Source organism: Apiospora phragmitis, assembly GCF_038363925.1.
Source record: "Apiospora phragmitis strain CBS 135458 chromosome Unknown utg000010l:1.0-9815664.0:1.0-9183399.0, whole genome shotgun sequence".
In the NCBI taxonomy this organism is placed as follows: domain Eukaryota; kingdom Fungi; phylum Ascomycota; class Sordariomycetes; order Amphisphaeriales; family Apiosporaceae; genus Apiospora; species Apiospora phragmitis.
This window is the reverse complement of record NW_027117409.1, coordinates 2839057-2851428: the sequence shown is the minus strand read 5'-3', so window position 1 is coordinate 2851428 and position 12372 is coordinate 2839057. Positions and strand designations below refer to the sequence as shown.

The window sequence follows — 12372 nt, the reverse complement described above, 5'->3', positions numbered from 1 at the left end:
TTTCCCTCGAAACACCGCAGCAAAGCAAAGGAGGGAGAGAAGGAGAAGCAGTGCAGTAGAAGACATCGCGGAGACATTAGACGAACACGAAGAACAAGAAGAATAATAAGAAGGAACGGAAGCAACACATCCATTTTCGCTCGGCACAACCACCCTCGCGGCATCTAAGACTTCACTTCACTTGACTCTTACCTTGGCGGCCAGACCATCCAAAGGGCGCACTTAAGATCGGCTCAATCTCACATCCTTTTCAGAAGCCAGTCCGGGCCCCAATCCATCCGCCCTCGATCTGATCCCGATCCCAACCCAACAATAACAACACACAATCGCTATTAAGGGACTGCGATCCAAGCCTCATCGGGAACCGACTGTGTCTCCCCCTGCAACATTCCTCCCTCTCTGCGGTGGTCACCCACTCCCCGCCATTTCCGTATTTACAAGTACTTACAGTCGACATTCCCACACCACACCACACCACACCCCAGTTTGAAGTTGACTGGCATTTTTGGGACCAGCTTCCCGTTTGGTTCAGTTTGTGTGAAGAGAGTTGATCACATGCATACTTCACGGCAATTTGGGTTCTCGCCAACACGATAGTCTGGCTATTACATCGGACATTTCAGTACCAATTGTAGCCCGTCCGTCCGTCAACATGGAGCCTGTACCGGAGACGGAGAGTTTGGAGGAGTTTCGCCCCTCGCCTCTGCCTTCGCTGCGACTACATCATCCCGCCGCCATCTCGACCAAGACCTACGAATTCGACTCGAACCCCAACAATCGAAAACCACTGGCGCTCCGACGTTCAAACGAGCCTCCGTCGCCTAGCTCGCCATCATGGGCCACACCCGTTACTATGGCCCTGCCCTACCGACCCCGAACCACCTCGCCGCTTTCCGGCACCCATCAGAGATCCAAATCCACAAGCTTAGCACCTCCATCCATGTCGCGTACTAGATCTATGCCTGGTTTGGACGGTCACGGCCGCGTCCTGTCGCTGCCCATGCTTCGCCCGGACAGCCCGTCAAGCTCGCCCAACCGGGTTCGCCCTCCGCGCAGGAAGCCTGCCGACGAAATGTTTCCGCCCACCTCGCCCATCCGGACTTCGGTTCTCGACTCTCGGGACCCCCCGCCTGCCAATGGCCACAAGCGTACGCCGTCGCCATTGCACCACCCTATTCTGCCGGGCCCAAGTTCATCCATCACAAGCTCATACGTCTCCCTGCCATCCACGCCATCGTCCGTCGCGACGTCGCCATCTTTTCGACCTGATTTGAACACTGGCTACAACTTCCCGACCTACTCATCCTCTGTCCCATCTACGCCCACCTCCCTTAGATCACGGAGTCCGAGTATCTCTAGCTTGGAGACCATTCCAGATTCGCCTGACGCCGAGGAGGCGGCCTTGGAGGACGAGAAGAACACCAAGCCGAGGTCAGGCAGCGTAGGCTCGGACGGCGATGATTCGGCCTTAGATGGTCGTGGCCGTTCCAGCCTCGACGTTCCTTCACGCGGCAGGACCCTTGGCCTGGGCGCGAGAGACAAGCGGAAGCGATGGAGTGTGTGTGGTGCCGAGAGGCGCGGCGACATCGACTTGGAGACCATATGGGAGGACTAGGAGTGGCAAGCGGAAGCTACTGTTCCCTCCCGAAAGAGCATGGATGCGCGGCATTTCAAGTCCCCAACGAACTCATGATACATGCATTAAGGAAGGTCATCGTGTTTTGTAAGCGTAATTTGCATTTGGCTTGGACCAAGGGTTTACGGAGGAGGCGTTTTTTTGTCACAAGCTGTTCGATACCCTGTTGCATCTGCATTTTCACCTCCCAGCAGACCCCTTTCGGGTGCAGATAGATACCAGGACACTGTATGATAATCTATTGAACTTGTGCCCTCACACCGCAGATCACATTGCGGCTTTTGAGTCTCTGTCACGTGAGATACTGAGTCACTACTGGAGGAAAACAGGCCGACTACGGGCATCGACGGATGCCTTCAAGACTAACACTCCCTATCCTGGTCTGGGGCAACTTGACAAAACGAATGAGCTGCTGACCTAGGGGCTGCTATAACATGGATCAAGGAGTAATGGACTGCCCCGGGCAACTAACCATATTGTCAGCCATGGGGGATCTGCCATGTCCCACAAGATATCCGCGTTCTAGATAGACAGCCGCCATCCCACCGCCGAAAGCCCGTCCGCAATGCACCCCCCACTTTGGCGAATACTGAAGCGGGCGGCCATCACTGCCGCCAAGAACCTCGGCGCCACCGGCCCTTGCATCCGGTTCTCCGTGGCTTGTTCCAGCTGAACTGGTGGGCAACACCGGTGCTACTACTATTTAATTTTTACTCAAGGCGGTGGGCGAGAGAAGACGGCCTAGCAACTGGTGGCGGTGTGTGTGAGTGTGTGTGTAGATGTGTATGTGAGCGGATGGGCGTGAGCTATCTACTTACTTACCTAGCTTAGGAGGTATGTAGGTAACCACCAGCAGCCACTTACACATGCGGGATGAGACCGGTCGCTTACACTTGCAGACAGCCACGATTTCTGGAAGGAGGGCCAAAAAACAAACTTTCTTCTCTCCAGGAGGGCGGTCAAGGAAAGATGATCGCCATGGCAGATCCGGCGCGCCGTAAATAATGGCGAGCTTTGTTGTCAAGGGGACACACAGACTCTGCCACCAAGGTAACCAGCCGACTAGTATCAATGTACTTCCTCTTTTTTCAAATATACCTACACATACCCACACACACATGACCTTATCCTCGATCTTGCCGAGCGACCAGTGATCGAGTGCCTGTAACTGGCATCGAAACCGTGCGTCGCCTTCCCGCCCAGCAACTACAACACTCTATTTGGATCCCTGCCAGCCCCAACCGTGTCGGGCACACCCACCAAACCTCCGAGTCTCTATACTCGACTAGAGGCGGAGGCGGAGGACGAGGCGGCTGCCCTCCTTTTTCTTTCCAGCATTGGTGGGTTGGTGTTGAGATGGGGGCGGGGGACTATCGTCTTAGCACGACATGTATACTCACTCGCACATAGCATAATGTATACACCAGCTGGCTGAAGCAGGTATTTGAGCAAATTCTACAGCTGTAGTATGTGCGTATGTATCTATCAGTATAGATATATATCCAATGAAATGATTGTAATGAGTGACACAGTATTTAGCCAATACGTAAACATTTTCAGTCCACTATGTACACAGTGGTCGAAAAATCCGAGCATTGTTACCTGTTGATCCTTAACAAGCGAGTTCAAAAGATCACCCTTTTCCACACTTGTACACGTACTTCTCTGCCGAGTAAGAACAGAAGAGCTTTACGAGGGCAGATCGACTTGAGAGTAGGGTGAAGTGGCTGGCTGCGACTTCTTTCTACTTCGTGCTGGCTTCAGTAACGAGAGGGGACAGAAGGCTAAAGAGGCTTCGGAGTATGTGTATCGTATGTTCATTACTATATGTCTACATGCAGGAGGGATCCCGTGTCGGATTGGACGTGGCTGGCATTGCCAACGCCCAACCGACTGAACGCTCGGATGAGACGTGACGCGATCGCCCTGGACTTTTAACTAAGTTTTTCGGTTTCTTACCGAAGATTGGATGCGAGTGTTACTCGGCCCCTCCTTCCTTTCCCATACCATTCCATTCGCAAGTATAACTAGGACTGACCCTGCAAAGGCGAGGTGCATCATCGACACCCGCCTTGGGTGGAGAGCGAAAGAGGTGGCATGCCGTCCCCCTAACCCGGAGACCGCCAATTCATGCCGTATGTGTTTATATGGTGTAGTGTGCTCATGCTGTCGTAAATGCCAAAACGCGTGGAAACGAAATGCTACTACCACTGTGACCATCAACGAAGGTCACAGGAGAGCTGCCCCGAAATCGGTGCCAACCAGCTTGGATCGTATTTGGCTCAGTTCTGATGGCCTCGGCTACTGTCCAGAGCGAGGCCGCAGTCTTATGCATCGAGATCGTGTGATTGCGCATATCCCATCAAATTCGTAAGCTGAAGCAGCCATGCTAAAATACAGGTTCTGGTTACTTGGGCGTTGGGCGGCGGCTTCTTGTCGAACGTCGCTTTCCAAGTCGCTTGACCAAAAGGTAAGTGCGAAGGACCTTCTAAGCTCTGGTCGACTCTTTTGGCTTCCAAAACTGCATCATCTTACTAAGCCGCTTAGTTTTGCTGGACTTCTTCTCCGGCTCAGTATCTGCAGGAACCTCCATACTTAGTTTGCTCCGTTCTCCGTGAGCACTGTTGATGAGCCGGCTAAGGCTTGCAAGACTTGATCTTCGACGACCAAATGCAGACGAAGTGAACGAGGCTGGGCGCTGATCGTGAAAAGGGTGCTCCTAGGCCGCACGCCCGGGAAGTTGCTTTCACGAGTCATCGTAGAGTTGCTGCTTGTCAAAGATGGGACATCGATAGAAATCCGCACAACTTCTGGTCCAGGCTCCCCCATGAGGAGGGACTGGAAGTCGTTGTTCTCGCCCAACGAGGGTGCGGTAGAAAGACGCTGCGAGTCATCTATGACTGACGAGGGCGCTGTGGAGACACGGTGCGCATCGAAAGACATGGGTGAGCGGGGTGATGCCATCGATGAACCGTGGCTCATGGAGAACGGACTGAGAGGTGTCAACAATGGAGCTGGTAGCCTCATGGAATTGACATCCGACGATCCCGAGTCTTTGCTAGTGAGGATACGCCGGGGTGAAGGGGCCGCCGAGTCGCTCGATCCGAATATGGTTTCATAGATACGCTCCTGGTCAGCGGCATTGTAGACAGGTGCCTCTTCGGCTATGATATCGTCATGCAACGAGTTGGACGAAGTGTCAGACCTCAGCCTAGATGGAATTGGCAGCATCTCAAGACTGGATCCACTCTCTTTGCGCTCAACAGACGGGGCTACGGAAGCACTGTCGTTTGACGATTTCAGACTAGCTTCAACTTCTTGGGTGGGAGTTGAAGCATCGTCACTAGCGGAATTGACATCAGCATCTGCAATGGAAGCCCCACTGGCATCAGGAGTCGATTCATCAGAACCGCTGTCGTCTTCCTCCTCTTCTTCAAATACATCGGCCATGGTCGAGGAGCTGCCAAACCGGTGAATGCCAAATCTAGCGCCTTCGAAAAGGGGGCATTTCAGGAGCACTCTCCGTACGTCTGTGGTAGTGCATGCCAGGACCAGAGAAGCCCCTCAAACCAGCGGCACTATGCAGCTGTCGCTTTGGTGGGGCTCCAGCGCGCTGTGCTGCTTCCCAGGCCGGATCAAGTGACGAAGGGGTATTGAAGGGTCCCAACGCAGCGTCCAAGTCGATCATAGGAAACAATGGATCGTCTTCAGCTTTGAAACTGGAATCGGCGAATGCCGGATCGGCAGCTGGCCCAGTTACCATGACGGTGGGTGCAGTTGCAGGTTGGTTCATCACGTCGGCCATGTCTTCATCCTCGTCATCACTTAAATCCAGCTTCGGCGGAGGCGGGGGAGTCATTGAATGCCTTCGACCTGACTTGGACTTAAGACGTGGTTTCGTCTTCCGGGTCAAGATTGAACCAGCCCATGCCTTGACCTTCTTCTTGTGTTTCTTGCCAGCCAGCTTTTTGACGTCAGGTTGCGTGGGGATGAAGTCATTAGCGCCTTCTCCTGTGATATTTTCGGTGGATGAAGCAGTTGTGCTGGAATGCTTAGGGGCAGTTTCTGCTGAGCTTGAGCTGTGAGGACGTGGCTTGGTTGGTGACCCCGTCAGCCCTAGGGATTCCAGGCCAAAGAAGGACCACCGCTTGGGCGTTTTTATCGGGCTTGGCTCGGCAGGTATGTCAGAACCAGCAGCCGGGAGGTTATTCAAGAGGGGAATAGAGTTGCGTCGGCGAGGGGAAGTTGAAGACTCCGCAACAGCCAATGCATGAAGACTGGGTGTTCGTTCCAAAACAGCACCTGCAGTACTGGGACGTGAGTCGACTTTCGAGTCGGAAGCAGCTCCGCATTGCGGTGATGTGCGTAGAGAAACTGGAGCACGCTCCTGCGTTGTTGAATTAGACATAGAAATGATGGAAGATATACTGTTGGACACCGAGTGACCTGGCCGGGCTGTCACTGTGCTGGTCGTATCTGTAGACACGAGTGATAGCGGACGCGGTATAAACTCCACATTGTCAGAAAAGCCAACTCGCGCGCGCGGTGCCGATTTTTCGGTAGAAAGATCAGGCTCTGAGTCGAGTTGCATATCAGAACCATCCCCATCGATTTCGGTCGAGTCAGTCGGTTCTGCACTGGCAGGTTTTGTTTCTTCTGTTGCTGCCGAATCGGCTGTCGCTCTTGAATTATCCTCGGCATGGGCGGGGGTGTTAGGCGCACTACTGTCCGCAGATGTGTTGGGACCGGCTGGCTTCAGGATCATGCTCAAGTCATGGCTGGAGATTGCTGCCGACCGACGATGAGCATGACGGCCGCGGCGTTGGGCTGTTGACGAGTCTACAGGAGCAAGGGTTGGTGTTGCAAGCCCACTTTCTGACTTGGTGGGGCTTATATTCGTAACGGTAATGGAATTGCCGTTCCTTATATGGCCTCCCACGAATTCGCTTCCACCGCGTTTGTGGCCGCCGCGATTTGGGGTAGGTTGGCAGGGCGATAGCGGCGGGCTCGGGGCGTTATCCGAAGCTGATAGACTGGAACTGGAGTGGAAGCTAAAATCGAAAGATGGTGATCGAGGGGATCTGTTGGTCACAGCGCTGTTCGGACTGAGAGAACAACCGGGGTTAAAACTGAAGTCGGGAAGTGCAGGAGAGCGGCGTGCAGCACTTCGACCCCAGCTGCCGGTATCTGCAGGCGCACCTGACAAGTCGAATATCTTCTGGTGCAAATCGATGGCAGATCTGGGGCGCTGACCACTTGCTCTGGAAAATGATGAAGGCGCGGATGAAGGTAGCCCCCGCGAGGGGAAGACGAAGGGTGGATTAGGTGGCGGCAAGGCCGTTCGAGGCGACGGCTGCGGGCTTGCCAGAGTCGAGTCACTGGCTCTCCGTCCATCCAGGAAGAGGGGACTGGGAAGCGCCAGATGCCGCGCTTCACTGCTGTCGAGATCTAGGCCACGCAAGGCTCCAACGGCCCCCACAACAGTCGAGTCCATGGTGTCGTTTGTGGCGTACGCGGTTGTCATATTTCCTCCAAGCCGCTCGGCGGCACGAGACTTCAAGAGCGCCGTTCTATCGGGGGTGAGAGCATAGAGATCGATTCGGGGCACCCCGACGCATGCAATTGGCGTAGGAAATAGGCGTTCCAAGGTCCGTTTCGTCTAACCCGCTTGTTCGATGGCGTCTCTGTTTGGCAGTGTTATTAGAGTGTGCAAAGGCCCGGAGAGGAATCGCAAAGAGGCGATGACCAAAAGTAAGTGGCCAGCGAGGGATCCAAAGCGTGTCGTGGTTATGACAAAGCAATCGTGAACATCGGCGCGAAGGATTTCGGGTGCCTAGCGGATGAATCACAAGACCGTGTGATGTAGTTTAAAAGGTCTTACCTCGCGAAGAAACCGGAGAAGTGAACAGTCAAGTTGAGCGTGAGCGAAGAAACCCGAAAATGGGCGGAGTATCTCGGTGCGTTGTGTGTGTGTGGTGGTGGTGGTGTTATTGTTTCCTAACAGGCGACCAAATTCCGTGTCGCTTGCTCTCTGAAATAGGTAAGGAAACAACAAAACGGATGTAAATGATTTTTTAAACAGAATTCAAACTTGAGAAATGGTAATTCTCGATGGGAAGGGAAGAAAGGAGCGGACGGCCAAGACCAGGGCAAATCTATCGGAATAGACTTGCGACTGGAATTGAGCCAGGTAAACTGTGAGGCCTTCGTGAGGATGCTTGAGAAAGGTTGAAGCGACAAGTTGGAAGTAGAGAGTGAGGAGTCCTCCAAGTAAGTGGGTGGTGGACTGGCTCGACGAGGAACAAGGCACCCAGCACCCGGAGCGAAAGTGGGTCGGGCCTGACTGGAGTCCAGTGGAAGAAAACTCCACCTGCACGACGCCTGCTCGATGTACTTGTCGTAGGGTATTGGCAGGGGGGGGGGGGGGGAGGGGGAGGATGGGCATGAAATTCAGAAAGGACCAATGCAGTAACCTACAGATGCAATGCAATTTAGTCCCCCATCTTGTGCTGAACTTGCTCGACTAGCCCGACCTCCAGAGGCTTTCATAAACACACAATCTGCAGCAGACGGTACTGCCTCAACATCCTGGTGTGCCCCAACTCTTCGCGTTAGTAAATCCCTCGCTTAAAGAGATCTGCTGGCTACTCTCGGTCCAAAATGTCCAAATTATCAGGGGACTGGCCTAAGCAACAACTACCTGGACCCCAGCCCAACTGCAGTCCCTCTCACCGACGATTGCTATCGCTTCAACCTTGGTGCGACAAGGACGGGCCAGTGTTACCTGCGTCCGCGAGTTTCGCGCCGTACACACAGATTGCTGATGCAGTACTTTTTTTCTTATTACATGCCAGCTCCTTCCTTCTCTCACGGCCTAGCCGGCGAGCGAATCATTCTCTTGTGCGCCGAAGCGGCGGCCAGGCCGTCTGCTGACGCATACATGGCCATTCGGTAAGTTTATTCGCCGCCGAGCAAACACGCTGATGAGAGGCGCTGCTGATGGCTTAAACTAACTTGATTCAGTGCTGATGGGCGCTGCTCTGGACCACCCACCTACTAAAACAACTCGCATGCTGCCTGCATTAGGTACCTGCAATGTCTCCTTTGGTCCTGCCAGAGCCTGTGCTTGTATGGAATGGCGAAAGGTGCGCATAATCCTCATCTGCTCGCAGTTCACATACTACATAAATTAGCATGGGGAATAGTATTACCAGGTTGATTCCCCATTGGGCCCCGTCAACGCCCTTTGCGCGTACAAAGTGCTGGAACAGAGTCCTAGCGCTCTGGGGAAATAAAACCTGTCCTGGAAATTATGCATACAGACCCAGGCTCCTTGCTTCTTGGCTTGTAGCCTCTCCACACTCACTGAGCATATGTACCTACATGTAAGTACATATGTACATTTCGACCTTACAGCGTGAATGTTTCCATTGATAACAATCCGTTCTGCTTGCACAGTTGTTAGTGGTAATTGATAGTTTGCTTATTCTACCGTGCAAGGTCGAAGGCACAATCCTATGGTTTCCTAGCATTGGCTGTTTCTGGCGATACCTAGGAAGATAAGAAAACAGATCAACATACTGTGTTCCAATCTTGGCCCAGAATAGGTACCTGCAGATTTTGTGGCAGTCGCTACCTATCTACAACCTATTTGGACTCCATGTCTTCACATCTCGGCCGGCATCTTTCCCGTCGGAGCCCATCATCCTACGGCCATAACTTATCCCATACTATACTCGATTAGATGTTATTTACATCAGTTGATGCTTTCTTTATTATTAACCTACACATATAGTGGATTATAGGCCTGCGTAATAAACAATACTACACAGTTGAGGCTAGCTGTATCCAGCTATCAAATACGCACTCACTCGGCCAATTAGAACTCAACATCGGAAGACGCTCAGATATGATCAAGCCGGATAAAGAGCAGATCTAGCAGTGGAGAGTTGTATGGCGCGCAATTAAACAGACAATCATCTCTGCCTCTCGGCGGTCGCAAACCACCTGTGCGTGGTTACAGCAGATAAGACCAAAGAGCAGGTTTTCCGCCAATCCTTCCTTGGCGCAAAGACTCGAGCAGCAGCAAAGACCAGCCAATTCCGCCAATGTTGACATATTTCACAGCAAGATACTGCGCCCGCGGCTCACTGTAGCCGATGTGACCACCGTACCTACATATGTACCTAGGTTACAGGATGATATTCACAATCTGGGTACGATATCTACACAATCTGGGGACGATATCTACACAATCTGGGTACGATATCTACACTATGAACAAACTCAAGGACCAGCCCATCTACATACGTACCGTCCGATATTGTCAGCTGGCTGATCCAAGAATATCCCGGCAGAGGAATATCTAATCTCGCCTGTTTGCGCAACGTGACCTGAGAGTGACCGGATTTGGCTACGTGTGAAGACAAATTGGACCGCTTCAGGAACCAAGTACCACCTGCCGCGGCATGCGTTCGTATTATGGATTCACGGCTAAGCCTCGTTTCTTACAGGGGCCGGAATCTCAAGTCTTTCTCGGATTGGAATAGGAAATTCGTACTCAAGTCTGGTCCAGTAACAGAGAGACGGTGGGGCTCTCCCCTGCTTCTTCTTGGACGCTCTGCCAGGGGCCAGTCGGGGCTACTCGGCGGTCCAAGCAGGAGCAAGGCCACAGCCCACAACCAAGAGGGGACGCTATTCCCAACAGGCAAATGTTCCTGTCATGACGAAAGGCTCAACAGGGCCTTCCCCTCCTACGAGAGATAAACCCGGTGGGTGTTGCGAGGATCATATCATCGCGGGGCTACAACTTGCTGCCACTTCCTAATCGCGCCGTCTTCCCTTCAGACCTGATCCATTCGTACCAATAACAGACCGTTTCTTTTCGTCTTTTATTTGCATGAACGGGCATCGGCGCCAGAAGCAAATTCTTGTCTTGGATACAGTTTTGTGCTGATCAGCATTGGAACCGCATTTCGAATCGGCCTCAGCCTCTCGCAAAAGTTTTCTCGGTTCTTGTTTCAACGGAAATCACAACCAAACCATTGGAAGGCTTGGCTTGAACTACCAATTGCCGCGTCGGGCGAGCTTTCTCATGTAACATACAATGTCTTCCTCTCCATTCTTACCCAGCTCTTCCGGATTCTCCAACGTAGTGTAACGGAGGGCCGTCAGCTATCCCGTCGCAAGGTATCCCAACTTTAGCCCGTTACCTAGAATCTAGAGGATATAAAAATACATTCTTAGAACTTACACTACTAACAGTACTATGGGTATACAGAAGCACGCGGATGCGCTTTGCTCGAGGTAATCTTGAAATGCATCTTAATAATCTCCTTGGAAATTAACCATAAGCTGCTGGCACATACATAAGGTGCTAGCACATAAGCTGCTACCTAGCACATAAACGTTATTAGGTACCGTAGCAGGCTAGGCTGGTTCAAATATGTAGACTGTTAAACTGCAGTTCAGGATTCTGCTACCGTTTACGTACGGAATAACACCAACTTTTCAACGCTTCAGAATTCCAATAGCTATTCCAGAGTTGATTCCATACTAATAAGTATATGTCCAAGGCTGTAGCAGGTGTTTATTCCAGTGTATTAAGTAATCTATAGTTAGGCTGAGCGTTAATTCGAGACAGCCGTTTCTCCTACGGTACCTACCTAGCATCATGGACCCTTAATCGGAAAATCTTCCCTGTTACTCCGTCTCCACTAAATTTCTAAGTCCTCCATGCGGCTGGGATAGGAATTTTCAGATTTATCAATCTGCGCTGGTTTGCGGACCGGTACACTAGCAACAGCAACGACAACACAATTGTGTGCGCGATACCGAAGACCCTGGCATTCATACCAGCTTAGCAATTATTTGTAGAGGAATACTCGGCTCCCAGCCATGTCGAGTGACAACGCCGCAGCCGCGGCGCCAGCAGCTCAGGCGCAATCACAGCAACACCAACAAGAACAGGCCTTAGGAATGCGCAAAAACGGTATGCATTGCACCAAGCCATTCTTTTTTCCGGCTACGTTATTTCGCTAATACAACTCTTAAAGGGAAGCAATGGCACGCACCACGTAAGGCATTCCGGCCCGGCTCAGGTCTTACCACTACTTCTTTTGAGAAGCGACAGTCAGCTCGCGTGGCTATCGCCGCGATGAAAGCCAAAGAGAAGGAGATGAAGGAAGAGAAGGAAGAAGAGAGACAGGTTCGCCCGCCTCATGCAGCCAACGAGCCTCGCTGTTATGCTAACGTATACTTAAATCATTCAGCGCCGCGTACAAGCTATTAAAGACAAAAGAGCTGCCAAGGAGGAGCGCGAGAGATTCGCAAAGATGGCGGAGAAGATGCACAAGAAGCGAGTCGAGCGAATGAAGAGGAAGGAGAAGAGGAACAAGCTGCTGAACTCTTGAAGCACCTAAGTTCATGATAGACTGTTCGAATCAAGACGACGGGAGCCGGCCGGGAAAGGCCTATCACTCCCCTTTACTGAAGGACCACTGGGGGAGTCCTTGGGAGTCCAGTATCTCCTTTGTTCCCTTCGGTGCAAAGCTCCTGTACTCAGCTCATCCATGGCTGACGTAACCGGCGATACGCAATCTTGCACTTCAGGTATCTGTTTGTTACCTCACGGTTGGTCGGGATGTTAATGATACCCTCGTGGCCTCGACCACGGAAAATGCGAGAGAAGAAGAAGGGCTGGCGAGGTTTTGCGAGAGGTTAGAACACCTATATAC

The 12372-nt window shown here is 52.2% G+C and overlaps 4 protein-coding genes across 4 annotated transcripts; 2 read left to right on the top strand and 2 right to left on the bottom strand.

Moving 5' to 3' along the window:
- Positions 1–652: 652 nt before the first annotated feature.
- On the top strand, positions 653–1615 carry PG994_010650 (uncharacterized protein; the record flags this gene model as incomplete). Its single annotated transcript, XM_066862059.1, has 1 exon — positions 653–1615. The coding sequence occupies one exon, from the start codon at positions 653–655 to the stop codon at positions 1613–1615; it is 963 nt and encodes a 320-aa protein (XP_066711169.1).
- A 2616-nt stretch (positions 1616–4231) lies between these two features.
- PG994_010649 (uncharacterized protein) lies at positions 4232–5086 on the bottom strand (the record flags this gene model as incomplete). The annotated part of the gene is made up of 1 exon (XM_066862058.1): positions 4232–5086. The coding sequence occupies one exon, from the start codon at positions 5084–5086 to the stop codon at positions 4232–4234; it is 855 nt and encodes a 284-aa protein (XP_066711168.1).
- Positions 5087–5120: 34 nt separating this feature from the next.
- Positions 5121–7130, bottom strand: PG994_010648 (uncharacterized protein; the record flags this gene model as incomplete). The annotated part of the gene is made up of 1 exon (XM_066862057.1): positions 5121–7130. One exon carries the CDS (start codon positions 7128–7130, stop codon positions 5121–5123), a length of 2010 nt encoding a protein of 669 aa, XP_066711167.1.
- Positions 7131–11533: 4403 nt separating this feature from the next.
- PG994_010647 (uncharacterized protein) lies at positions 11534–12048 on the top strand (the record flags this gene model as incomplete). Its single annotated transcript, XM_066862056.1, has 3 exons — positions 11534–11627; positions 11692–11843; positions 11908–12048. 3 exons carry the CDS (start codon positions 11534–11536, stop codon positions 12046–12048), a joined length of 387 nt encoding a protein of 128 aa, XP_066711166.1.
- Positions 12049–12372: the final 324 nt, after the last annotated feature.